The following is a 25943-nucleotide window of genomic DNA, read 5'->3' on the forward strand; positions in this document are numbered from 1 at the left end:
TTAGTCTAAACAGCCGTTTTTCACATTCTTAGGAATAGGTAGGACAGAAACTCATACAGTAAATTTAACTCATTCCCACTAGCTACTGATTGATGCCAAGACTCAGCCATGATTATCCTTCGTCTCGTTAGTTAGGAATCTGATGGAGTGGAGTGGCAGATTATTACAAGGCGATCTGGTCTGACCATCAGCTCGGGCAGGATTCGATCCGAGTCCGAGTTCTGACAGCGCCGTGGCAGAACGGAAATTAGGAACGATGAAATCAACAGGGCATCATTGGTTGATGTTTAGAAAAGGACTGTATAGCAAGTCCATGACGGTGTGTCTTTATATAGCATCAAACCTTTGTGTTGATGGATTAAACTCGTGATGTTTGCCTATTCCTCTAAGCGACCCATAAAGCTTATTACAACACAGTGTCTTGCGCAATTGTTCCTATCCGCGTATTCGTCCGTCGCGATCACTCCCTGCCAACTGACTAACTGTAACAAGGTCAGGGCCAAACCAGTCAACAAAGTTGGATGACAATAACTTATTGATAAAGGCTGAGTCCTACCTGCCTCCTGTTTCTTCCTTTTTTCTCTTGGTATTCTCTATCGTTCATCTCAAGACATAGCACCCGGTTTTATAAATTCGAGGTGCTCACTAGTGTCGTATCTCGTATTGACCCCAGCTTATTACCTCCCTAACCGTTAAGAGACAGCAACAAAGGGGGTCTGACTATAACTGCCTATAGCCTGTACCTTCCTTATATGGGACTCCGTCAATTGTCATCTGCCTAAGTGTATTCTTGGTGGTCCTACATCATTCAATCATCGACCTTTTATCATTGACGCATTCAATTTTTTATATATATCTCTTTCTATTATATTGGGTTGTATCGCAAATGACCATCTTATCTTGAACCATCTCTTTACCCCCTTACGACGGCAAAGGGCCCCTGCCTTGTATCTTGACGTATACTCAACCTACAGAGCCCACACCTCTACACCATCATGGCTACAAATCATGAGCCTATAAATGAGAAACCTACAGACTCTTCACCTGGTCCTCAAAATCAATCAGCCCAGCATACCAAAGAAGATGAAGTACATGCAACAGCAAAGACAAGACCTGAAAGGACAGCCAATTTCAAAGATTACATCGTGAGTAGCATTCTTGATGTCTTGCCACCCCAACTGTGATAGCTCTAACACTATTCAAAGCGAATTTTCTCCTACGCAACGAAATGGGATTTCTTTGCATATGCTGCAGGCTTTATTGCCAGCATTGGCGCTGGAATTGTAAGTGTTACAAAAACACACCCTCAGAGTTATACAGACAATACTAACACCATCCTAGACACTACCGTTGATGAATGTGGTCTTTGGTGCGGCAATACGAAATTTACTCACGACAAGCCAAACTGACATAAAATAGGTCAATTCGTGGGTAACTTTACCGACTACTTCCTCCCAGGGAGCACAACCTCGCAAAGTGATTTCAACAGCAGCGTTGATAAGCTAGCGTTGTACATGTTCTTCCTATTCTTAGGACGTTTTGTTCTCAATGCTATCAATAAGTTCGTGTTTCGCATGATAGGCATCAGGTTATCTTCTGCTATCAGGCTTCACTACCTCAAGTCACTCTTTGGCCAGTCTATTCACGTACTCGATTCTATGCCTCCTGGCTACGCCACTGGCACCATTACATCTACCGCCAATGTTCTACAGCTGGGAATATCAGAGAAGCTGGGAATCTTTGTCGAATATAATTCAACTATCGTCGCTGCGCTCATTGTGGCTTTTGTAAAGAATTGGTCTCTTACTCTTGTTACATCCTCCATCATCCTATACCTTTTTCTCGTTCTGGGCGTCTTCTTACCCATGATTCTCAAAGTCAATGCTCTCATCACAAAGGTTACCATCTCCCATCTTTGATTCAGTATCACCTTGTATTAACAAAATTCTAGTCAGAGGGCAGAGCTGGCGCGGTTGCCAGTGAAGCTCTGGCGAGTGTCAGAATGGTAGCAGCGTGTGGCGCAGAATCACGTATCTCCAAGAAATATGCTGCTTTTGTGGAAGAGACAAGACAGCACGGTAAACTTCTATCTCCTCTTGTCGGAGGCCAACTTGGCTTTATAGTGAGTCCTCCTTATTAAGAGAGCATCTCGCGCCTATTGACACAAACAGTTCTTCGGTTTATATTCCGGTTTCGCACTCTGCTTTTGGTATGGCGCAAAGTCATACTCTGAAGGTAGACTGGATAATGTCGGAGATGTTCTCGTGTAAGTCTATCTTTCTACTGGCCTACATTGTGCTCACTATTTCAGCGTATTGCTCTCTGTGATGATTGTTGTGCTCTCATTAGAGCGTACATCCACACCACTTCTTGCTGTTGGAAAAGCCACTGTTGCGGCTTGCGAGTTCTTTGTCGTTATCGATGCACCGCAGCCCCAAAAAGGTCACCTGAGAGAGCCTGAAGTTTCATCGACACAGGATATCGTTCTTGAAGGTGTCACATTCGCATACCCCAGCCGACCTCACGTAAAAGTCTTGGACGATCTCAACCTGCGCATCGAAGCCGGAAAGATCAACGCCATTGTTGGGCCATCTGGATCAGGTAAGAGCACAATTGTTGGGTTGATCCAGAGATGGTATACTCTGCAAGATCAGCACGTTCTGGCCAAGGTTATTGAAAAGGAGAAGAAAGGCGGAAAGAAGAACAAAAAGGAGGAGAGTGAGGAGGATGAAGATCTTGCAAACCCAATTGAAACAGATCCAGAAGAAACAGGACCCCCTGTCGAAGTTCGCGGACGCATCACTACATCTGGTCAGCTCTTGGATGATATTGAACTCAAATGGTGGAGATCACAAATCGGACTTGTGCAACAGGAACCATTCCTTTTCAACGATACGATTTATAAGAACGTCGCTTATGGTTTGATCGGAACACCCTGGGCAGATGAATCTGAGGATAAGAAGATGGAGTTGGTGAGGGACGCTTGTCGAGAAGCTTTTGCCGACGAGTTTATCGACAGGTTGCCTGATGTAGGTGTGAATCCTTTGCTGATTTATCTATGCTAATGCATTTTAGGGATATAAGACTTTGGTAGGCGATAGCGGAGCGAAGCTCTCTGGTGGCCAGAGACAGCGGCTGGCCATTGCGCGATCTATTGTACGAAAACCTAGCATCCTGATTCTGGACGAGGCTACAAGCGCTATTGACGTACGAGGTGAACGCATTGTTCAAGCAGCACTTGATAGAGTCGCCAAGAACCGAACTACCATCACAATAGCACATCGTCTTTCCACAATCAAGAAAGCAGATCGTATTATTGTGTTAAAGAAGGGCAAGGTCGTGGAATCAGGAACACATGATAGTCTCATCGCTGTCGATGGCGGTGTTTATTCCGGCCTTGTCCACGCACAGTCTCTTTCGCTTGGGGAGCCTACTGAGGCTGGGTATGAGTCCGTTGAACCTGAGGATAAGCCAGAGCTTGCCAACGTCCAGAGCGTCGCGGCTTCAGAAGTTGACACGATCGTCGATGTTATCAAAGCAAAGAAAGGGAGCCCCTTCGCGAGTTTCAGTCGTTTGTTCCTCGAGAGCAAGAACATATACCCTGCCTTTGCCCTAACTCTCTTCGCTGCCGCTTGTGTCGGATCTGGAGTACCATTGCAAGCCTGGATCTTTGGTAAAATCATTGTGTCCTTCAACACTATCGGAACCGATGCAAACCTTTCTGAGAGCAAATTCTGGTCTCTGATGTTTGTTGTTCTGGCAGTAGGTATAGGAGTCAGTTACTTTGTCGTCATTTTTGTGGCAACTCGAATGTCAGCAACTATCCGAGCCAAGTATCAGCAACAGTATTTCGACGCTGTTATGTTTCAGAAGACATCCTTTTTTGATAACGAAGACCATTCTCACGGAACAATGACATCAAGACTAGGAACAGACCCAAAACAGTTGGAAGAGATGATGGGATTAAACATGGCGAGTGTCTTCGTTGCACTCTTCAATGTCACAGGGGCTGTCACTATCGCCTTTGCACACACCTGGAAACTAGCAGTTGTTTCTTGCTGCGTTGTCTTGCCGGTAATGATAGTCTCGGCTTATTGGCGCTTCAAGTACGAATTGGCGTTTGAAAAGATGAACAACGACGTCTTCGCGGAAAGCTCAAAGTTTGCGTCAGAATCGATTGGCGCCTTCAGGACCGTCACTTCTCTGACATTAGAGGACTCGATTTGCCTACGATACCAGAACCTGCTCGAAGAGCATGTTGTCTCAGCATACAAAAAGGCCAGATGGGTGAGCATACTCTTCGGGTTTTCTGATAGCGCTAGCATGGCATGTCAAGCTCTCAACTTTTGGTGGGGAGGTCGTCTGCTTTCCAGATATGAGATTGGCCTCGTTGCATTCTTTGTCTGTTTCAGTAAGTACCCGGCTTTCCCCCTTATCTCCTTCTAGTAAAACGAGTGGTCACGTAAACCATTCACTGTTTACGGCCAACGCTTCTTGGTGCTCCTGAACTTGCCAATGTTGCTAACAATCACGCAGTGGCGATTACCAACGGCAGCGAGGCAGCTGGACAAGCTCTTGGATTCGGCCCCAATGCCGCCCTTAGTTCGGCAGCCGCTGATCGTATCCTCAAGATGAGAGAAAGCCGACCTCGAGATAAGGTGTCCACCTCACAAGAGATACCCGATACCGATGGCGGAATGTCAATTGAGTTGGACAACATCTACTTCAAGTACCCAACCAGAAGCACGCCTGTTTTCAAAGGACTGAGCCTCAAGGTTGAAAAGGGGCAGTTTGCAGCTCTTGTTGGAGCATCCGGATGTGGCAAAACATCGATTGTGTCACTGATGGAGAGGTAAGAGACTGAATTATCTTGAAGGTTTCTAGGGCTGACTTGTGTAGATTCTACGACCTGGACAAGGGTCGGATCCTACTCAATGGAAAGGACTCGACCGACATCAACGTGTTTGAGTACCGAAAGTACTTTTCTCTCGTTGCTCAGGAAGCCACACTTTTCCAGGGTACTCTCAGAGAAAACATTCTACTTGGCGTCGACCCCTCGTCAATTACAGATGAGCAGCTGCACCAAGCCTGCCGCGATGCTTCAATCCACGAGTTCATCGTTTCTCTGCCAGAAGGTTATAATACGGGAATTGGCAGTCGCGGTGTCTCACTTTCAGGTGGCCAGAAGCAGCGTGTGGCAATCGCCCGTGCTCTTATCCGCGACCCCAAAGTCCTTCTGCTCGACGAAGCCACAAGTTCACTTGATTCGGAAAGCGAAAAGTTAGTGCAGGCAGCATTTGAACGAGCTAAAGAGGGACGGACAATGCTTGTAGTTGCACATCGACTGGCTACGGTACAGAACGCAGATGTTATCTTTGTATTGGGAGATGGTCAGCTGCTTGAACAAGGCAGCCACGTAGAGTTGTTGAAGAAGCGAGGCGTGTACTGGCATATGGTAAGTTCTTGAATTTTAGTGACGGCTGTAATGCTCAAAAGTGCTGACTTTATCTACAGTGTCAAAGTCAAGCCCTTGATCGTTAGGACTGACATCTGATGGACGGGCCATGGAAGGACATGTGGTCCTAGCCAGGCACATACACAAATGGGATATATATTTCTTCGTATCTAGGTTCTCTACTCAGACTTACACTCGAAATCCAGGGGACATGAATGACACTAAGGCCCCCCAAACCCGAACTCCCAGCTCTCACGATCTCTGTTCATAAATTCCAACATATTCTAAACTCGTGAAATAAGATAAATCGTCTTGATACGAAATCAAATAGCATTGTGTACGTCAGTTTATGCCTTTGTTTCCCACATATCTTGGATCTCTCTCAGAATATCTTGGGGGTTGGTCATGACGAAATCATGGCTACCTGGCAGAACCCGCCAGCGCACATGCTGTTCGCCGCCAACGAGAGACAGTGCATCGCGACGATAGTCATCGGGGTTTATGATCTCATCAGTCCTGGCCAGCAGGATGGCTGTGGTGCCAGGAGCGCGTTGAGTCAGCTTGGCCCAGGCATCGTGCTGCTCCATGAGAGGCGCAAACCGAATGCTCGACATAAAAGCTGGGACAAAACCCTGGTGATGAGTAACCGCCCAGCGCACATACTCCATAACTCGCTTCTCTAACGGCGTAACGGCTTTGCCGGATGCTGGGTTCACTTCCGCCTCGACGACGTTGAGCGGTGGCGTCGTGACAGATTCAACGGGCGCCACGGGAGACGGCCTTGCCGATGCAGCGATGGGTTTCTGGAGACGATGGCGTGTTGCTACAGCCAAAATGCGCTCAGGGACGAGACCAGATACGAAGAGGAAGCGGGAAACACGGCCGAAGGAGGCAGGGCGGATAAGTCCTGCCGGAGCGAGAAGGACAAGATCACGGACGAGGTTTGGGAAAGCATTCGCAAAGTGAATGGCAATACCACCGCCGAGAGAGTAGCCGACAAGTCTGAAAGCATTCGTGCCCGTCCAAGCAAGGGGGCTGGAAGCTAGAACGAGAAGCATCTGAGAGACGTAGAGACGGGCATCGTGAGGAATGTCAGCGACACCATCAGAGAAGCCACGGCCAAAGAGATCCTATGATATGTTAGTTCATGGACCAAACGAATAGGCGAGGGACTTACGAAAAGCATCACACGGTAACCTCGTTTAGAGAGGGCGAGAGCAATAGGAGCAAGGGTGATGCAGGGCGTGCTGATACCATGAACAAAAAGGACCTTTTCGCCATCCTCAGGACCAAACTCGTAGACGCGAGTACTTCCATACTATAACAGAGTTAATAGGAATTATTCTTAGTAGGCTACGGTCTTACTCACCGGAGTGTCAACATCTCGAGCACCCGGAAATTGGTCAGGTTGATACACGAGGTTCTTGACCTTGTCAGCATTAGCCTTGTCATAGACGCCCAGCTTGAGTGGGTTGCGAATCGTCTTTGGCTGAACGGGATAGAGCAGCGCGCGAGCGACGACGAGGAACAAAACCGTCGAGACGACAGTCGTTGTCGCCACGAGAGCTATTGAAGTATCTTGAGACGCCATATTTTGAAAGTAAAAGTCTAAGAATATCGAGGTACTGAGAAAAGAGTTGGGAGTCGAAAAACGTGGGTGGGAGGATTGGTCAACGCTTGTTCAGCCACGCCTGATTGTGTATCGGGCTTGAGACAATAATGCAGCCACAGTGATTAAACCAAGTAGACGTGTTTTGTCGACATGTGAAGACAAAATAAACAACTATTTTTTACTTAGAATGTAGCCATGATTAACAGGAACGACGTCAAAATTGAGAGGTGTAGGTTTTGTTGGAGGAATAACGTCACTGCCAGTTTCAAGCTCTTTCGTCTATTTAGTTCCCGATAGGGCCGAAGCTAATAGTTGATAATGTTGACGATGAGAGTTGAAGGCTATAAGCACGAGGTCTTGAACAACATACAACAAGGAAGATGAACACTGTTGCTATAAATATAAAGTATGTGTATTTATGTGGTTAAAAATTCACACTATCGAGTATCTGTGTCTCAGTCCAGAATTGACTAGGAAGTTGAGGCAAAGATCAACCACAGCTTAGATGCAACCATACATACACGTGTGTCATTAGCTGCTTAGAACAGCCATATTGTACTGGTAAAATGTTATTCGTATATCTTATAGCTATCATCCTAGCCCGACTGCCCATGCAACATTACCAAGCTGCCGTATCAAGACACATAGATTTTCCACGATTGCGGGCGCCATCCTGTTTGCGCCTCCAAAGTTAGCCTGGAGAATCTCGTGTATAGCCTCCATGCCTGCTTTGGGGTTCTCAATTGTCGCTTCAGATACCCCGTTGCGGCTGGCTGGTCCTCTGAAAACAGGAAGCCCCTGTCCCGTGTTGATGTACCTCTGTATGCCCATCGATTCTGGCCCATCTATGTATATTTTCTCGTGCTGAGAAGATACATCTTGTTTACTTCCTGCCTTCTTGATCACGCCGTACGTCCAAATGGCAAGCGCCGCATGGTGTACTCCAACGGCATAAAAGTTTTTCAACTGTGCTGATGGGAAGAGCTTAGCGAACCGGAGGACTTGGCCGGCGTGCCATATAGCTGCTCGAGAATCAACACTTTCAACCCATTGCTGGAGTACGTGAAATGCTCGATGTGCCTGTTCATCTCCTTCCTTACCCGCAAATAGCTGGAGATCGTCTATGGATATATGCAAAGCCATCATAAGTTGATTGAGCAGGAGTCGCTCTTGTGCTGTGATTTCAGGCCAGTTCATGGTTGTAACCTTGAAAGTCTGCAGATCTTGCAAAAGCTGGTGCCGGCGTGCGTTTAGCAACGAATTGGTGTTTCCGTACGGGTCCTGAGTATAGGATCGTATCCTATATGATGAGCACATGTTTCTATACTCCAATATCAGAAGCCAGTAGGCTTGGAGGTAGATTGCTGCCGAAAGCTGCACATCCAATCTGTGTCGGTTTTCTGCAAGAAGGTTCAGATCGCGGAATAGATCGCCAACTGAGGGAGCTCGCTTAACATGCCCATCTTCACGTCTCAAGTATGCGTGTTTCCAGTCTCCGGCTGTCTTGGCGTACCAAAGCTCTTTAGACGCGGGCAGGGGAAGTGTAAGTTCAGCATACGACATGACGGGGTTGGTCAAGGCTGTCATTGACTGCTGACTATCTCGTAGGAAGAGATGGAAGACGAAACTGTCACGTGGTCAGAAGCCGAAGGAACAGAATACCTCTTCAACATGAGTGCTTACCGTTTCCATTTCTCCATATCAACCCAAGTTCTCCATTTCTGTTCAAGATTGGCGCCCTCGTCGGCGGCAGTGACTGAAAGCATGGGGTAGGTAGAACGTTGGAACTTGCCGCGATATCGCATCATCTAGACGTGTTAGTTGAAAGACTTGAAACCATTGGCAATGTTTCGTACCGTAGTGGGAATGTTGACGTGGCACTCTGCAATCTCCATCTTGCGCCGATTCCCACTCCATAGACCAGTGTCTTGACCGATAACAATAGCATGGATTAGGCCTATGTTCAGAATCGATTCGTTATTCTCTTCGAACTGTCATGGTTAGTCAGATAGTCCTTCGGCAAATTTGTACACGTAAGTACATACTCGTTTGGGCATGACGATTCCTAAGCAATAGTCATTAGCATAGTAATACAAGTATCGGGATGAGAATACATACGAATAGCTTCTTGGAGAGCATAACCAAACTTTCGTAGTGTCGGTATAGGAGTCAGCACAGCACCAGCCGCTGCAGCTCCAGCAATCCACTCGGGTTCCTGCTCGTTAAGCTTGAAAGTGGGAAAATGGATGTATTCGGATACCTGGTTGGTATGCGAGTTGAGAAACACATGAAGCATAGTGTCCAGGAGATCTGCCGAGGGAAAGGACCCTGAAATACGACTTGACATGGCATCAGGTTGGCAAGCTCCAAGAACAAGTGCCAAGACACCATCGCGAGCAGCAAAATCCAACCTTTGGTCAACGACTCGTCTGAGACCCCCTTGAGCAGCCTCGGCTTGTAAAGATGCGACGTCCTTTTTCGACACTGGAAGATTCCCTTGTTCGCCGAATGCATTGTCTTTTGCCACCGGGTCCCATCGCCAAGGGGATACATCCCAAGCCGTAACGAGATTCTGTCGTATATGTGCGTGCGCCACGTCGGCAGAGTTGTCTGATCTAGGGGTATCCGCCTGGACTGGAATTGCGTTCGGGTTGTTGGTGCCCGTCCCGCCTGCGTTCCAGTGATCCAACAGACCAAAGTCCATATCTGAGAGCTCCATGTTGGTATCATTGCAGAAATCCAGAACGTCGAGACCTGTGTTGTCTGGCATTCTGGCTGGTTGATCGTACTGCTGCTCATACAAGACATCCCGTAGAAAGTCGCAAAAGGGGAGCTGGTCGGCGTCGGGTTGCTGAGAAGAGCTGGCTTCAGATCTGGTGAGGTCGCCTGTATTAGGAGTGCCAGACCTAGATTGGGGTTGAGATTGTAATTGGACAGTTTGTCCATACAAAGAGATTTGATCGAGAGGAAAAGATGTCGGAGCAGGGCCAGTGCTAGGGCCACTTTCGTACTCGTCATCATGAGATCTCGCACTGGTAGATAAGTGTACTAGATTCATAGCTGCTGCTGAACCTGCATCTGACGAAACACAAGTCAATCCGCGACGAGTACATCGTTGACAAGGCTTCTCTTCTTGACACTTGACCCTCGCAGCAGCACACGCTTTGCAAGCATGGGTGACCCGTCCAGAGTTGAGGGCAGTGGTAGTGCGTCGTCGCTTTTTGGAGTCGTCATTCTCGTGGTTTGTCTCATGACGTTTCTTCAAGTCAGCGCGCGCAAAGGTCTTCCCACAGATGCCACAAGCAAAGCGACGGCCCAGAGTGTGAGTTTGGACATGACGCTGGAGATGCTCTGGTCTTGAGTAGCGTCGTCCACAATGGCCGCAGGCGTAGAGTTGGTGTCCCTTTTCAGGATTGGGAGCGGGTGTTTCAATGCTTGAAGGATCTGTTGGAGGGTTCGTTGAAGAGGATGGGCCAGACATGGTGCAACTCGCTGGAATGTATCACGAGCCTGGGGATAGAGAGACTGTGATTATTTCCAGCTATGGCATTGAAGAGGCAGGTAGTAGGTGGTATATATATAAAAGGAAGGAAGAGGAAGTATACAAAATTGCAATCGCGAATCAAGATGCTTGAGCTTAGATAAAATGAATGTATGATAGGCAAGTGCCGAGAGGTAGTCGACGGTTGCTATGGATTGCTGTTCCTGTTGTAGGGCTGTAGGTACCTGTTAAAGAATTAGTACTTGCCCGGAAATTATGGCGGATATAGTTGCGGGTAATAGATTATCATCGACTAAGAAGAATGAGCCAAGGATATTTGAAGCTGGGAATGAATGATTGGCTCGTCAAATCAATCAGTTATGTCAGTGCAAGGATTGAGTGACAAGCCATGAAAAAGAAAATTGGAGAGGGAATCTTTAACGTTTCGATAAACGTCACATTTTCAGCTGAACTGAGCCTAGGGGATGCAGTCTAATGCCCGTTTTGGTCTGATTCCGGCTTCGACATCGGAGCCGATTCGTCTTGCAAGTTACAGCAGGTCAGTCAAAGCTCTTGACTCGATATCTGTCGTCGTCAGCGCGCCTATGCACACCAGCAAGGGTTCATTGAGTATGGGGATAGAGATGGAAATTTTGCACACCAAAATCGAGCTATAGATAGACTAGTCTAGTCTAGATGCATAGCACGTAGTATTGGTCAGTGACTACCTATCTTCCTACTATGTACCGAGACTAAGAAACTGAGTGCATACGTACTCAGCTCCATACCAGAAAGGGCCCGTCTTGAAACCATTACGTCTCGTCTCAACTACGTACGTCGCCTTTTCCCCCTTCTCACTGTTCAATCGACGAGGCTCTCAGGCTTAGACTATCTGATCCTGTAAGGATGGGGGAACGAGTTTCGTAAGACACTCCATTGTCCGAAAACAACCCTGCCTTACTCACCATCAAATGGCCGACTCAGCCGTGCCAAGCCACTTGTTTAATACCGCGATGCCCTCTCATGTCACTTTTCAAGCGTGTATACGTCAATGTCTGATGGCATCAAAGACGAACAGCTCAAGTTCTATTGGCGTAAAATAAATCGACCATACAAAGACGCGAATGCCTCATTTTATCAGTCCACGTAATGCATACAGTAGCGGCTTTCCCCCCTACTCCCCTACTTGCTTTGGGTTAGAGATCAGGGACAACGGAGGATAGGCCCGGCGGTTTTATCTTCTTTGGTATTAACGCTATTCATCATTGTCCTCATCTCTATGCTGTGTGTAACCATACCAGCTTGATGTTGAGATCATGAGTTCTGTTGGCGTTTCACATAACAACATGTGCTACACAAAACTCACCATCACATCTTGTGAACGCGTGTACAAGATTTAAAGGGGGATCTCTCCAGCATCAGAGTCTCCAGGGAAACTCAGCGATAAGTCTGCATGCAAGTTACCCTTGGTAAGTCAAGTCTTGTTACAAGGTGTTCTGACTCGAAGACAAGCAAGGGTCAAGTTCAACACATGGCAAGTTCCGAGAGATGCATGCATAAGGATAAGTCTAATCAGCCCCCAAGTTTACAAACAAGGTTATTCGTATCTAATCAGCCTCCAATTGGTTACTTTGAGAAGTTTCTAGGGCGGAACCCGAATGGATCACAACATACGCAGCGGGCCGCGCCTTGCTACAGAATTTATCGTGGCCTCAAGAGAAATGAAGGAAAGATGAAAGCACAAGAACGTCATTAAATGCATTGGAACATCGTATATGCAGAGGTGTTCCGTAACTAACATCTATGTACGGGGTTTGTATGTGGAAAATATCATTATAAAATGAGATTCTAACCTCCTTTGAATGAGAATGAACTCATGAATGAGATTGCGGTATACATTTATAATGAAGAGCTTGCTTTCCGTATCATACTGGGCATACCTATCTTTCTTCTTTTGCCGTACCATGGCTGACCAACAATTACCGGCACCGAAGCGGTTCATCACTGGTCACGATTATGACGGAAAAGCCATATTCGACACTCGACTCAGCGATGAAATGCCCACAAAAATACTCACAAACTACAGCTTCCGCCTCGGCTATGTGACTCGAGGGATTCCAGTTGACCTCACGGGCGATTCGGACATCAAGACATATCAGAGCTACATCACAGAACCTCCAGGGCTTGCTCTCCTCGGAGGTTCAATCCTTCGTTTTGTCGACTTCCCGCCAGGTGGAGGAGACATGCATCGAACACTGAGCATAGACTACGGTGTAGTGCTCGAGGGTGAGATGAAACTAGTGTTGGACTCAGGCGAGAGTCGTGTATTGAGGCGAGGGGACGTGGCAGTTCAGCGTGGAACAATGCATCAATGGGTGAATACCGACCAAGAGAAGTGGGCTCGGATGATGTTTGTTCTCCAGGAGAGTAAGCCAATAACAGTGGCATCTAGCGGAGTTGAGTTGAAAGAAGAATTGGGAGGTCTAGGTGATCAAGTGAGACCTTCCACCTGAACAACCTTGGTACCTTTGCAGGTTAGCAGGTAGACTGGCTTGGCTTTGTTGAAGATATAGGGTAAGGACATTGAAAAGGGGTCTCCATCAGTACAGACAGCCAACGCTCATTAATAGATGAGATTGGATTGATTAACACTGACAAGGTGGTGATAAAGGGTCCAGTCCACGGTAATTAATATCAAATAGTGTCCACCTGATAAGCAGCAGCTCTTTTAGCGTCCAAATTGCCAAGTGAGGTTTAGGGAGTTTCAGACGAGGTAACGTTAGAGGCTCGGATGGTGATGCAAGGGTGATCGCGTGGGCGAATTAGTTAGTAGCCTCCACTCTTCGGGCAGCCCCTCAAACTTCAGACGCCAGTCCAGCCCAGCCCAGTCAGGCCAAGCCCAGGGACTCTCTAGAGGTTCTCCAAAGTCCAAACTCTACACGATATGATTCAAACTTTCCTTTTCAAGATTCGCTAATATTACTTTTATTTCGTCTTGACTCGCATTATTGCCGAAACATCATTTTTTTATATCTCTCACAATAGTCTAATCCTTGCCTCGCCACCCAAAAGGTTCGTCTAGTCCAATCCAGTCCAGACTCACTCCCTCCATCCTGGCTGTCATGCATCATGCGGATGCGAGTCTACCTACATTGAACCAACCATTTTCTAATCGCACTTACAGGACAGGGAATAAACTAAGCTGCAACGCAACATACCTACCTACCATCAAACACCGCATTCGACCCTTAGATCCTTTCTTTCCCACACAAGGGACTCCCGATCTAATACAGCATTCCATGTTGCGTTGAAAGAAGCTCTACAGCTGCCTAACAAACCCCTCTTATCATCCGAGCTCTGATGAGCTACTATGGCCAGCCCTTCGGGTGCTTCAGGTCATTTGGGCCCTGAATCTGCAGGAGACTCTAGTGCTCCCATGTCGAGCAATCCCCAAAGCCCACCACGTTCGATGAATAGTGACGACAGCCAAAACGAAAACGACCAGCACGACCAAGAACAAGACCAAGACCACGACCAGAACAACGACCAAGAACCGACATGTCCGTGGCAAACATCTCGATTCAACCACCAAGAATGCTCGCGATATCTCGACTGTCCGTCTCACGCCATAGAGCGGAGTCTATCAGAGAGTGGCGAGCAAGATCGAGAATCCATCCATAGCTCCCACTCACCCGAGATACCTCCTCCAGATAACGACCGAGAACAAACCGACCAACAGACTTCTCGTTTCTCAGACCAAGAGCTTGCGCAAGGAGTAAACAATGAAAATAGTGCGCAAAGTACCCCGGCCGACGAACCGGACGACGATGGAGACGCCACTTCCGCCACAACCGATACCGCGACGAGCGCAGAGGAAGATGCTGGCACGGCAGTTGCCCAGGAGCCAGGACAGTCTTCGGATTCCCAGCAAAACATAGAAATGGACGACTCAGAGAGCAGATCCCGGAACAGGCGGTCTGACCAGCAAGATTCTCAAAACACTCCAAACACCCCTTTCGAGCATCCAGAGCATACGCAAAGACCCAGTCGAGTTACCAGCGCAACCAACACGCAAAGAGCCCAGCGAACATATGCGACACCGTCCCGCGAAAGAATGGATGCGCCCTTGCCGTCACTTCGACCCTTGGAAGAAGCTCTGCCCCCACTTCCCCGATCTGCTCGCCAGTCAGTATCTTCAGATTCGCAACGACCTAGATGGCAACCGGATAACGAAGTAACATACTGTCCTATTTGCCATACCCAGTTTAGTTTCTTTGTGCGCAAGCATCATTGCAGGTAAGTCAGGCCGCACCCCAAGATTCTTCTACCCCGTATACTTACCATAATAGGAAATGTGGAAGAGTCGTCTGCAACTCCTGCTCGCCGCACAGGATTATAATTCCTCACCAGTACATCGTTCGACCTCCGGGCTCTGAAGCAGCTATGCATCAGTCCCTACTCGTGGATGGGCTTGGAGCCGGATACTTCGACGTGAACGACATGTCGGGAGGCGAGCGAGTAAGGCTCTGTAATCCCTGTGTCCCGGATCCGAATACAGCGCCGCCACAGAGTCCAGGACCGCAATCTACTCTTTCTCCACGAGTTCCTCATTCACGGTCACGGAGCAGTATTGGCGATGCTTATGGAACATTGCAATCGTCTAATCGACATGGTGCAGTTTTTGCTCCAGGCACCAGTGGTGACCCGTATCGATACCTCTCCCCAAGGATAAGGAGTGTCACAATGGTATTTTTGCCTCTGCTTTCTGAATTTGCGCCAGATACTAACAGTTAACTTCAGGGTTCTGCCTCATCTGGCTCCTCTCCTAGCAATTCTCACAGGAGACGTAGCGGAGCGCATCAGACACCCATCGAGCGTTTCCTCGCAAGTGCCCAGGCTGCTTCTCCATCTTCATACCCAGAGCGATACAGTTCGCTAGGGGAGTCATCATCTAGGCAACGTGCACTACCGCCAACCCCTCAGATTGCCGAGGAAGACGAGTGCCCCATTTGCCATCGCGAGTTACCATCGTCGAGTCTTCCCAACGCCGAAGCTCTGCGCGAGTCTCATATCACTACATGTATTCAGACGCACAGCACATACGGCACACCCCGCGGCGGGGAAGGTGGAGCACCAGTTGCCCCTCGTCGGACAGGCATGTATACATATGTAGCCACAGAGAAGGACTGTATCGACGATGCAGAGTGCACCATTTGTCTGGAAGAGTTCACAGTCGGAGTCCCCATGGCACGTTTAGAGTGTCTGTGTCGATTCCATCGAGCGTGCATCTCATCCTGGTTTGTCAAGCATCCGGGACGATGCCCTGTTCACCAGCACGACGGCTTTGGGTACTGAGATCCAGTCACGATAGAGATCATGGGTTGGCAAGGGGGGTATTGCATATGGGAAATGGCGTAACGGATCTGGTGGTTAATGTCAGCGTCTTTTATGCTGTTTAGAGTTTGAGTGAGCGTCTAGCCACTGTGCCTTTCATTCGTTGCAAGAATCGGGTATTGGATATGGAATCTTTTGACAATCAATACAGAAGCAAGTTATTGATCTCCACTATAAGAGGAGAATATCAGTCAGTATTCTTGGAATGGCACGAATAGAGAGAATAAACTTTGTGGCAGCTTGTTTTGAGAGACATTTCTTGTTATCTTTGCCGTGTGGGGTCGCATTCATCAGCAGGATCCTTGTCTGCCTTGAACTATGTGATGCAGACCCTTGAACCCAGTTCGAGAGATGCAGGTAAGTAGTCAACCTGAAGGTCAACACTTTTGTTCCCTTATTACTTCCTTTCAGGAATATCCACCACACAAGTCCTGCAGAGTTTAGGATAACATCAGGGTTCAAAATATCTAGTTCTGTGCTATAACGTTCAGTCTGCTCTACTTGAAATGTCGAAGTAAAGATTTCTGTGTTCGGGTCTAAAAAGCACCATCCAATACGTTGACCAACTGGTAAATTCAGCGAGAGGATGCATTTCCCCAAGTATTCTGATGACACTTTGAAGTTGTAATCATTCCTCGCTTCTGCCATCGCTCAAGTTCATTACTTTTTGCATGGTTTCAGTACAACGCTGGATAAACTCTTCGTACGAAGCCTCCTCTGTAGCTGAATACCGTAGTCTCACAACTTTCTCGATTAGCCTTTCCAACCCACTAAGTCCATTGCGTGATATGATCTCACGCTTGTCTCCATCTCTCACATTATATAATATGATGCGTGGCAGTTTCCCATCCTTATTCGACGACCCTAACAAGTAGCCATATACACAAGCCTGGAAGATATGCTCGTTGGTTAGCCGCGAAACAAACTTGATTTCCCAGATTGTCTCATTATCCTCCCCGTCCTCGTTGCCGGGAGTAGATGTGACAATATCTGCTCGGCCAACGAGCATGGTTGTCTGGCCGTCGGCCTCGAACTCTTTCATCATTTCAACCTCAAACTCCAGGCGTCTTGCAGGATCTACCAACTCTTCACTAAGTCGACGCCGGGCAAGCTCAAGGTCTTCATGCCTCATCCAATCAAATTTGTGATGTTCCATTTGTATCATACGTGGTTTATAGCCAGATACCTCAGCTTCGTACTTGCAGGCGCGGCGGCAGAGCCAGGGGACCAGTTGTTGAGGATCTCTGGGCATCTTTTCGACGGCCTGTCCTTGTTTTACACCCAGAGACCTCAATGTTCTCGAAGTTGCAAGCTCTAGGGCGGCGGCAATGACAAGACCATTTATGTCGCTTACAGATTCGAAGAACCCCTTTTGCGTGTCGGAGGCGACCATAGTTGGAATGTTGATACGTGCGCGGCCCAACGAACGCGGCAAAATCCGTTCGACACGCAGAAAGCGCTTGACTGCTTTATCAAGAGCGTCAGACTGGACGTATCGAGCTATTTCGGTGACATATGCATTTGTGAATGGAAGAAGAAGACCAAGCTTGGGAGGCCGACCGGGCGGGTCAGGTAGTGAGATGTCTGCTTCGTTGCTTGATATATTGATAACCTCCGCTGTGTCATACACAGCATCAACAGAAACACAAGGCATCATTTTATCCTTGTCGTCGTGTAGAAAGACAAGTTGTTTTAGCGCGCGTGTCAGGGCCACAAAGACCTCGTTGGGGCATTTGTCGTCTGGCAGGTCGCGACCGTAAAATTCCAGATAAGAGTCCATGCCAAGAAGTATTACCAGTTCGCGCTCGCGGCCTTTAAATTGGTGAATGGTAGAGATACACATCTTTCCATGAATCACTTGATCGTTGAGAGGCGCTTCGTCATCGGTAGGCACAGATATAGGGATACCATGGACCTCAGCCAGTTCGTTGGTCAGGAGTTTTAGCGACTCGGTTTTACGGACAGAAGGCGCTATGATAGCACAATTCTTTGGTCCATAATATTTTATCAGAGGAGACAGCATGTTAGCCAATGCGAAAGCTTCCATAGTATTACACTTTAGGACAATGGGTTTTGGGCCATGTTTTGAGCTCGTGATGTACTGCTCCCCGCCCAGAAAACACCGGTTAATAAAATCGACTGTCAGCATGGGCAATCGGAAGCTGTTCCCTAGCTGAACTTCGGCGAAAGGGTAAGGACTTATTGGACCTAGCAGCACTGGGGCCAGAGTAAGATATCTCGGGTCCGCATCGCGAAAACGATATATCGATTGGCGTTCGTCGCCAAGCACGACAATACGTGCGGGCTGGCCTCCCTTTGCAACGTTGTTGGACCGAAGAAAGCACGTAGCTAGCCAGAAAGTTTCTGGATTACAGTCCTGAAACTCATCTAAGACGACGATGTCAAAGGGCGGTAAAGTCCACAAGGGAAGCTTGCCGCTACGATCAACCGCTCGAAGCAGCTTGAGAAGTTCTGTATCGTTCTGCACGACTCTTCCCAACAGCTTGCCCGCCATACCGTGGAAAGTGAAAGTATCACTGTTGTGATAACGTTCAAGGCGACGAGAGGTTTCACTTTGGAGTCTTTTTGAGAAGAGAATGCTGCCAATTCGTTTGTCCGGGTGCTTCGCCGCAATGGCTTCTATCGTGGCGGTTTTACCAGATCCTGGCCTTGCTGAGACCACAACATTATGAGAAGAACACAGTTCCGCGATCTCCAGTTGTGGTGGGGATGGAACGAAGGTAGACTTGCGACCTGCTGACCGAAGTAGGCGACAACTTGTCGTGAGAGGCCGAAGAGTTTTAAGCTGAAGAACCAGACGGACCTGTCATTCCTGTTAGTGAAAGGACTTCAATGAACCACAGTCCATTCTTATTTACCGGTAGCGGTCGGCTACAGGCCGAAAGCCACAGAGGCATAATATCAGTTCACAGATATAGAAACATGGATGACACTTCCATGTTCGTTCACGATAGAAGAATTTGCCGGGAGGGTTTTGGGTTCAGTATAACCTCATCTACGCGCAAATAAAGTCATGTGTTTTCTTAAATAACCAAAGGCATTTTACGTCTGGTTTGGATGATTCATGATGTATCTTTTTGGATCGTCAATTGTTGTTCGTTTAAGCTAAGGAACCCGCTACGTTGCGAAGAGGAATATTGTAGGGCCGTTCCTGCCTTGAAGGATATCCTTTCAACCTCGATATGTGCAAAGACAGTCGGAATAGAGTTTTTGGGATTTCATCAATTGCAGAGGCATAATTTTCTCCTTTCATTTTAATGGCACGCTTGCTTGTAGAGGAGAAAATCTACCTTTGGAAGAAAACAATTTCATTTATTCGATTATCGACCCAATGAGAAGCCGGAGGTAGTGAAAACACGGCATTTCATTGGGATCCCTGGCTTGGTTTAGTCTCCCATTTAACGTTAGTGTTCAGGTCAACTAGTGTGGCTGTGCATTCAATATGGAGATGCAGCTGATGGAGAAAAGGGACGGCTAGAAATGCAAATCGATAAGTAGTGGAACAGTGGAATAGTAGACAATAACTAGTATCGCGAACATGGAGATGAGATTATCCACAAGAGAATCTCCTGTCTACACAAGAGCAAGATAAGCTATAGGAGGTCATATTAACCTTCATCTCGCCTTATTTCACGTCATGTTAGCTATCGTGGAGCAAAAGGGAAGTCATCACGACAGGCGAGAGGAGCCACGAATCCAGGGATCCAAACAGCAAGGGTCAGGGCACACGGCTGAGAGTCGAGAGTCTATTCTTGCGAGCTACGTAACCTCAGCGGTGCTAGCGATCAAGGGGACAGGGTTTCCAGGGATCTAAACCAAAACAAGACACGTTTCCTCGATCTTGGAAGCCTGGAAGCCTGGGATTCAGGACCAGTTCCCTGACCCATGTCGTGCTGAGGGAGCTAGGGAGTGATTAGGACTTCCGTCACAAGCAAAATCGAGCTTTGGTCTCCCCCAGACCATCGATTACGTAGGTCGTGTCCAGTTGCTCAGCACAGCAGGGGTCTATCATTGGCAGGGTACGGACCAAGACAGAGAGAGGGAATTTGTCTTTTCGATATGGTGTGACTTATTTTGACTTGGCTTTGCTAGGAATAGTTGTAGAAACAAGCAATGGCTGTAAATAAATCGCTCTCCTACTCCCTTTCTACTCACATCCGTGGGTAAACGGAATGGCTCATGTTGCTGCCAGAGGAATGAATGAGATTCTATCTGTGACACAAAGATAATGGGTTAGTAGCTACACAGCAAAAGCAATTGCAAGAATTAGATGGAGATGCGGGAGACAAATGTTTCAGCTATACGTGTAATCCCCAATTATTTATTGAGGCCAAATGGCACGCATCCATTCATTGCTTTGGTGTCGTATCCTCAATAACTTACAGTGAATGGTGGCCCACCTGCTCTGCCGCTATTCCGGCCCGTAATCGCAACTTATTCTTCCTCAGGTAGGTTCCGAGTACGCAAAAGCACTCTAACATCCACTGTGTATTCTCAATCACTGTCTCTACCGTTGGTGCTCCTGATAGTGATGGGATGCGCTTCAATTTCCCTTGCTGAGCCACAAATTAGCTCCCTCCCACTAGCGAAAGTGACTTGAAAGTGACTACTCCTAAGCGACATGAAACTATATTCATAAAAGTATCGAAACTGTATTCGGCTATCAGCGACCTGTGCGCCGTCGATCAGCATTCGGCGCAACTCGACTCAAGCTTGGAAGAAAGCCATTCCTTGGACCTAACACTGAGCTGCAGCTGCAGGTCGCACAATATAGGCTGTACCTATACCTCCAGCCCAGACCTAACCTGGTCTTCCACGTCTTGTCAACTTGGTGCCAGGTTTCCCTCCACCTCCATCCCAATTCCTTCAGCTTGGCTTGGCTTCTTACATCCTTCTTCACCCTCTCTTCTACTTACCCCCTCCTTCATTCTCATTCTCTTCTTGTTTTCCTTTCATTTCCTAGCTAATCTTTCGCTGCCTTCCATTTGCTGGCCTCACCAGCTAGGCACGCAAACAACTTATCCAAAGCTAATACACTAGCTCAGCTCGTGTCCAAGCTCACAGCTATAAGCTAAGTTAACAGCTACAAACTATCAGGGCATTGTAACCTTGCACGCACCACCGTGGTCGCCCACCGACCTCACGAGGGTCGTTCGAAATCGCCCTCATTACTTGAATGCTTTGCGACGGTTCCTCGAGTTCAATCCGCACCAATTGACAACCGCGAACAATACAAACATCCCATAGCAACACGTTCCAGCAGCAACTGCAGCAACGCTGCTCGGCACAACGTCATGTCGACCGCCAGAGAAGCCGAAGAGCTCAAGCAGCAGGGTGTCGTGGAGGCCGCCGCCAATCCCCAAAGCAACGTCACCGCAGATGATGCCCAAAATTCCATCGTTCAGGCGTCTCGGAATGCAGGCGTCGCTGCTTTCACTTTCGACCCCGATGCGAGCCCAGAACAGAAGAAAGCTCAAGCTAAAGCTGTACGCACTTTCTCCCTTGCATCCGCAGCGACTACAAACTAACAATGCTTCTGCGCAGGCCATTCCACGTGAGCTTCAACAGAGCAGACGCCCCAAGGGCGCTGCCATAATCACCGACGTCGATGATGGCACAGGCCCCACCGAAGACCTACCGGAAGCCAGCAAGGATGGAGTCCTAGACGTTGCTCGCGACGAACAGGGCAAACCACTGGCAGATGGTGCCGATCCCGAAAGCGAAGAAGTACCATACTCAAGAACAGGATGGGCTCCACAGCTGGGGTGGCCAGAGGACGATGCAACGGCGCAAGATAGTCTGCTTGATCACGCAACCTGGGTCGAGTCACAGCTTCCGGATACTCTATACGGTGGTAAGTATCAACGCCAGCTGTAAGCGCATAGAAATCACTGACAAGGCCAGATTGGTATCACAACACGGGCGTCATCATATTCGCATGTGTCACTTCCTGGCTCGTCGCTGTATTTGGCGGCGGACTTGGTTGGGTTCTTATTGTCATGTGTTTCTGCTCTACTTACTATCGAACATCTCTACGAAGAGTACGACGTAACTTCCGAGACGACATCTCTCGCGAAATGGCCCTCAAGAGGCTCGAGAACGACAACGAATCTCTCGAATGGATCAACTCCTTCATGGTCAAGTTCTGGCCTATTTACCAACCAGTTCTTGCTCAGACCATTATTAACTCTGTCGACCAAGTCCTAAGTTCTGCTACTCCTGCATTCCTGGATAGCTTGAAGCTCAAGACGTTTACACTGGGCTCTAAGCCTCCTCGCATGGAGCATGTCAAGACTTACCCCAAGACTGAGGACGACGTTGTCATGATGGACTGGAAATTCAGCTTTACCCCTAACGACACCGACGATATGACTTCTCGCCAGCTCAAGAACAAAATCAACCCAAAGGTTGTGCTCGAAATTCGAATTGGAAAGGCCATGATCAGCAAGGGACTCGACGTCATTGTCGAGGATATGGCCTTCTCTGGTATTATGCGACTCAAGATCAAGCTGCAAATCCCTTTCCCTCATATCGACCGTATTGAAATGTGCTTCCTGGAACGACCGACCATCGACTATGTCTGCAAGCCTCTTGGTGGTGACAACTTTGGTTTCGACATCAATTTCATTCCTGGTCTAGAGGGATTCATTCTAGAGCAAATCCACGGCAACTTAGCTCCCATGATGTATGCACCAAAGGTCTTTCCCATCGAGGTCGCCAAGATGCTTGCTGGCTCGCCAGTCGACCAAGCTATCGGTGTCGTTGCAGTAACTCTTCACGGCGCTCATGGTCTCAAGAACAGTGACAATTTCGGTGGCACCGTTGACCCTTACGCATCCTTGAGTTTGAGCCGACGCCAAGAACTTGCCCGAACAAAGGTCGTTCCGGACAACCCCAATCCCAGATGGAACGAGACACACTACATTATTATCACATCTTTCAGTGACACCTTGGATATGCAAATCTTTGACCACAACGATTTCCGCAAGTCCAAGGAACTTGGTGTCGCCACTTTCCAACTTGAAAGTATTGAAGAGCTCAATGTCCACGAGAACCAGCGATTGGAGGTCATTTCTGACGGCAAGGCCCGCGGTATTGTTTCGTGTGATGTCCGTTTCTTTCCTGTGCTTGAGACTGTCAAGAATGCAGAGGGGCAAGACGAGCCTCCGCCCCCCTCGAACCAGGGTATTCTCCGATTTACTGTGGAACAGGCCAAGGATTTGGATGGTACCAAGAGTCTTGTAGGATCACTCAACCCTTACGCCGTTATGTTCTTGAACGGTAAAGAAGTTCATCAAACCAAGAAGCTGAAGCGTACCAACAATCCTATCTGGGACAATGGTTCAAAGGAGATTCTCATTACCGACCGAAAGAAGGCCAAACTTGGTCTCACAGTCAAGGACGACCGTGACCTTGCAGGTGATCAAGTTCTTGGAAAATACCAGATCAAGCTCGATGAGATGCTCGAGTGCATGGAGCAAGGCAAGGAATGGTACAACCTCCACGGTGCTCACACTGGTCGCGTCAAGATGATGGCGCAGTGGAGGCCAGTCGCCATCTCTGGTGTGGCGAGCACTGGTGGCTATGTTACCCCTATCGGTGTCATACGTCTGCATTTCAAGAAGGCTACTGATCTCCGAAACTTTGAGGCTTTCGGCAAGTCAGATCCTTACACTCGAATTCTGCTCTCTGGTATTGAAAAGGCACGGACTGTCACTTTCCGAAACGATCTGAACCCCGAGTGGGACGAGGTTCTGTATGTGCCCATTCACTCTGCTCGAGACAGACTTGCCTTGGAGGTCATGGACACAGAAAAGGTTGGAAAAGACCGCAGTCTTGGAATGATTGAGCTCTTCGCTGCCGACTATGTTGCTCAGGACGAAACTGGCGAGTATCTAGTCCATGACAGGAAACAGCTCCGGGAGGATGGTCTTCGTCTCCACGGCAAAGGCATCGCCAAGGGTACCCTGCATTACACGGTTGCCTTCTACCCTTGCCTGAATGTTGCTGATCCCGAGGATGAAGAAGAAGAGGAGAGAGAGAGAGAGGCGGAGAGAGAGGCGGAGAAGGACAAAGATTCTTCCTCTGGGGAGGAGCAATCTCCTACTCCTCAAAGATCTGCTGAAGCTGGCAAGTTCAATGCCAGCTTGGACAAGCCCAAGGAGAACCACCTGGAGCCTCCTACACCTACCACGGTTGGGCGTCCTTCGATCGAAATGCCCAAGGGCCCTCGCAAAGTCCGACTTTCTCCCGAGGAGCTTCTCAAGTACGAAAGTGGTTTGCTCATCTTCCGACTCATGGAGGCAGAGATGCCTGAAAGCCACAGTCATTTGGAGGTTCTCGTAGACGACATGGCATACCCGTCTTATATTTCTTCGACTGCTCGCAGCAAACACCACAAGTTTGAAGAGATTGGAGATTGTTTCATTCGTGAGCTCGACTTCTCTCGACTTACTCTTCGAGCTCGCAAGAAGGGTGACGACGATGACGACCTCCTAGCATCGCTCGCTGGCAACACCCTGGAAACGCTCAAGCAATGTTTGGTAAGATCTGAACAAATATCCCATGGAACTGCCTGAACTAACACCTCGATAGAACAACCCGACAACTTTGAAGCTCAAGGGCGAGGATGGGCGTCCTGCAAGCGTCAAAGTCAGCTTGAAGTATATCCCCGTCAGGATGCAACTCGACCCAAGCGAAAGTATTAACAACATGGGTACACTTCGTGTTGATGTTCTCGATGCTGCCGAGCTTCCTTCAGCTGACCGCAATGGCAAGAGTGATCCTTACTGCAAATTTGAGCTGAACGGCCAGGAGATTCACAAGACCAAGGTGCAGAAGAAGACATTGAACCCCACATGGAATGAATACTTCGAGGTCAATGTTCCTTCAAGGACTTCTGCACAGTTCAAATTGACCGTATGGGATTATGATTTTGCGGACAAGCCCGACTTCTTGGGTGCAGCCGACATTAACCTCGAGTCCCTGGATCCATTTAGACCATCAGAGACTAGATATATCCTTGACGGCAAGTCAGGAAGCGTGCGCATCCGACTTCTATTCCGACCTGCCTATGTTCAGCGAGCACGCCAGGGCACATCCACCTTTGGCGGCACTTTCTCGTCAGCCCCTGGGCGTATTGTCACTGGTGTCGCTGGTGCACCTATCAAGGGCGGTGCTGCTGTGGCGGGAGTTGTTGGCCACGGCGTCGGCAGGGGAGCGTCATTCCTCCGCCGTGGTATCTTCAACAAGAAGGATAACAACAACAACGATGTCATTGAAGAAGACAGTGAGACTGTTGAACCTCAAGGACTGAGCCCCAACGGTAGCGCTGGTGCCAATGGCGGACTTCGCCGATCGCCTGCTATCAACGAGGACGGTAGCTCGAACGGTAGCCGACCCCCTACCAGCAATGGTCATGTTAGGTCGAAGAGTATCGGCCAGTCATCAGTCCACAGCGCCAACCCAGGGGCTGCGCCAAGCGGCACGGCTTCCTTCACTGTGGTGGACGCTTCAGGCTTTCCTCCTGCGTCTGATTTGTATATTGTTATCACACAGCTCAACCCCAAGGAGAAGACTGTGGGTAAGACCAAGCACTTCAAGTCCAATAGTGGACAATGGACGTTTGGGGAGACATTCAAGGTCCCATGCTCACCCGATACACAATTCAAGATCGAGGCCAAAGGACAGCACACTTTTAGCAGCGATGATGACCTAGGCGAACACATCTACTTTGTCGATGAGTCAGGTTCTTCTGTTGCTAAGGAGCTATCTGTCGGCAGCGGAACTGTGACACTCAAGAGCAGTTTCCAATCGAACGAAGCAAACTTGGTCCCCGACAGCCCCAAGGCTCACATGCGTCGAAGCTTCATGAGTAAGCGGGATGGGCGAACCAGCCGGGAAGTGACACCAAACCCTTGAGCTGGAACAGCTATGGTGTCGAAGGGGATGTTTTCATTTCACGCGAGTCTAAAGGTTAA

The 25943-nt window shown here is 48.5% G+C and overlaps 7 protein-coding genes across 7 annotated transcripts, besides 2 other annotated features; 4 read left to right on the plus strand and 3 right to left on the minus strand.

Annotated features, from left to right (window-relative positions):
• Positions 1 to 995: 995 nt before the first annotated feature.
• Positions 996 to 5541, plus strand: STE6-2 (the record flags this gene model as incomplete). The annotated part of the gene is made up of 11 exons (XM_009264900.1): positions 996 to 1145; positions 1206 to 1283; positions 1342 to 1369; positions 1420 to 1898; positions 1952 to 2122; positions 2172 to 2266; positions 2312 to 3029; positions 3076 to 4411; positions 4537 to 4852; positions 4900 to 5455; positions 5515 to 5541. 11 exons carry the CDS (start codon positions 996 to 998, stop codon positions 5539 to 5541), a joined length of 3954 nt encoding a protein of 1317 aa, XP_009263175.1.
• Positions 5542 to 5802: 261 nt separating this feature from the next.
• Positions 5803 to 7046, minus strand: FPSE_11782 (uncharacterized protein; the record flags this gene model as incomplete). The annotated part of the gene is made up of 3 exons (XM_009264899.1): positions 5803 to 6585; positions 6633 to 6773; positions 6825 to 7046. 3 exons carry the CDS (start codon positions 7044 to 7046, stop codon positions 5803 to 5805), a joined length of 1146 nt encoding a protein of 381 aa, XP_009263174.1.
• A 612-nt stretch (positions 7047 to 7658) lies between these two features.
• On the minus strand, positions 7659 to 10548 carry FPSE_11781 (uncharacterized protein; the record flags this gene model as incomplete). Its single annotated transcript, XM_009264898.1, has 5 exons — positions 7659 to 8694; positions 8751 to 8875; positions 8924 to 9058; positions 9113 to 9132; positions 9186 to 10548. 5 exons carry the CDS (start codon positions 10546 to 10548, stop codon positions 7659 to 7661), a joined length of 2679 nt encoding a protein of 892 aa, XP_009263173.1.
• Positions 10549 to 12512: 1964 nt separating this feature from the next.
• Positions 12513 to 13061, plus strand: FPSE_11780 (uncharacterized protein; the record flags this gene model as incomplete). The annotated part of the gene is made up of 1 exon (XM_009264897.1): positions 12513 to 13061. One exon carries the CDS (start codon positions 12513 to 12515, stop codon positions 13059 to 13061), a length of 549 nt encoding a protein of 182 aa, XP_009263172.1.
• Positions 13062 to 13417: 356 nt separating this feature from the next.
• Positions 13418 to 13451: a microsatellite.
• A 467-nt stretch (positions 13452 to 13918) lies between these two features.
• Positions 13919 to 15903, plus strand: FPSE_11779 (uncharacterized protein; the record flags this gene model as incomplete). The annotated part of the gene is made up of 3 exons (XM_009264896.1): positions 13919 to 14844; positions 14898 to 15294; positions 15349 to 15903. 3 exons carry the CDS (start codon positions 13919 to 13921, stop codon positions 15901 to 15903), a joined length of 1878 nt encoding a protein of 625 aa, XP_009263171.1.
• Positions 15904 to 16570: 667 nt separating this feature from the next.
• Positions 16571 to 18860, minus strand: FPSE_11778 (uncharacterized protein; the record flags this gene model as incomplete). Its single annotated transcript, XM_009264895.1, has 2 exons — positions 16571 to 18766; positions 18822 to 18860. 2 exons carry the CDS (start codon positions 18858 to 18860, stop codon positions 16571 to 16573), a joined length of 2235 nt encoding a protein of 744 aa, XP_009263170.1.
• A 2397-nt stretch (positions 18861 to 21257) lies between these two features.
• FPSE_11777 (uncharacterized protein) lies at positions 21258 to 25884 on the plus strand (the record flags this gene model as incomplete). Its single annotated transcript, XM_009264894.1, has 4 exons — positions 21258 to 21449; positions 21508 to 21817; positions 21868 to 24506; positions 24559 to 25884. The coding sequence occupies 4 exons, from the start codon at positions 21258 to 21260 to the stop codon at positions 25882 to 25884; spliced, it is 4467 nt and encodes a 1488-aa protein (XP_009263169.1).
• Positions 23979 to 24040: a repeat region.
• Positions 25885 to 25943: the final 59 nt, after the last annotated feature.

This window comes from Fusarium pseudograminearum, chromosome 4 (genome assembly GCF_000303195.2).
Source record: "Fusarium pseudograminearum CS3096 chromosome 4, whole genome shotgun sequence".
Lineage (NCBI taxonomy): Eukaryota > Fungi > Ascomycota > Sordariomycetes > Hypocreales > Nectriaceae > Fusarium > Fusarium pseudograminearum.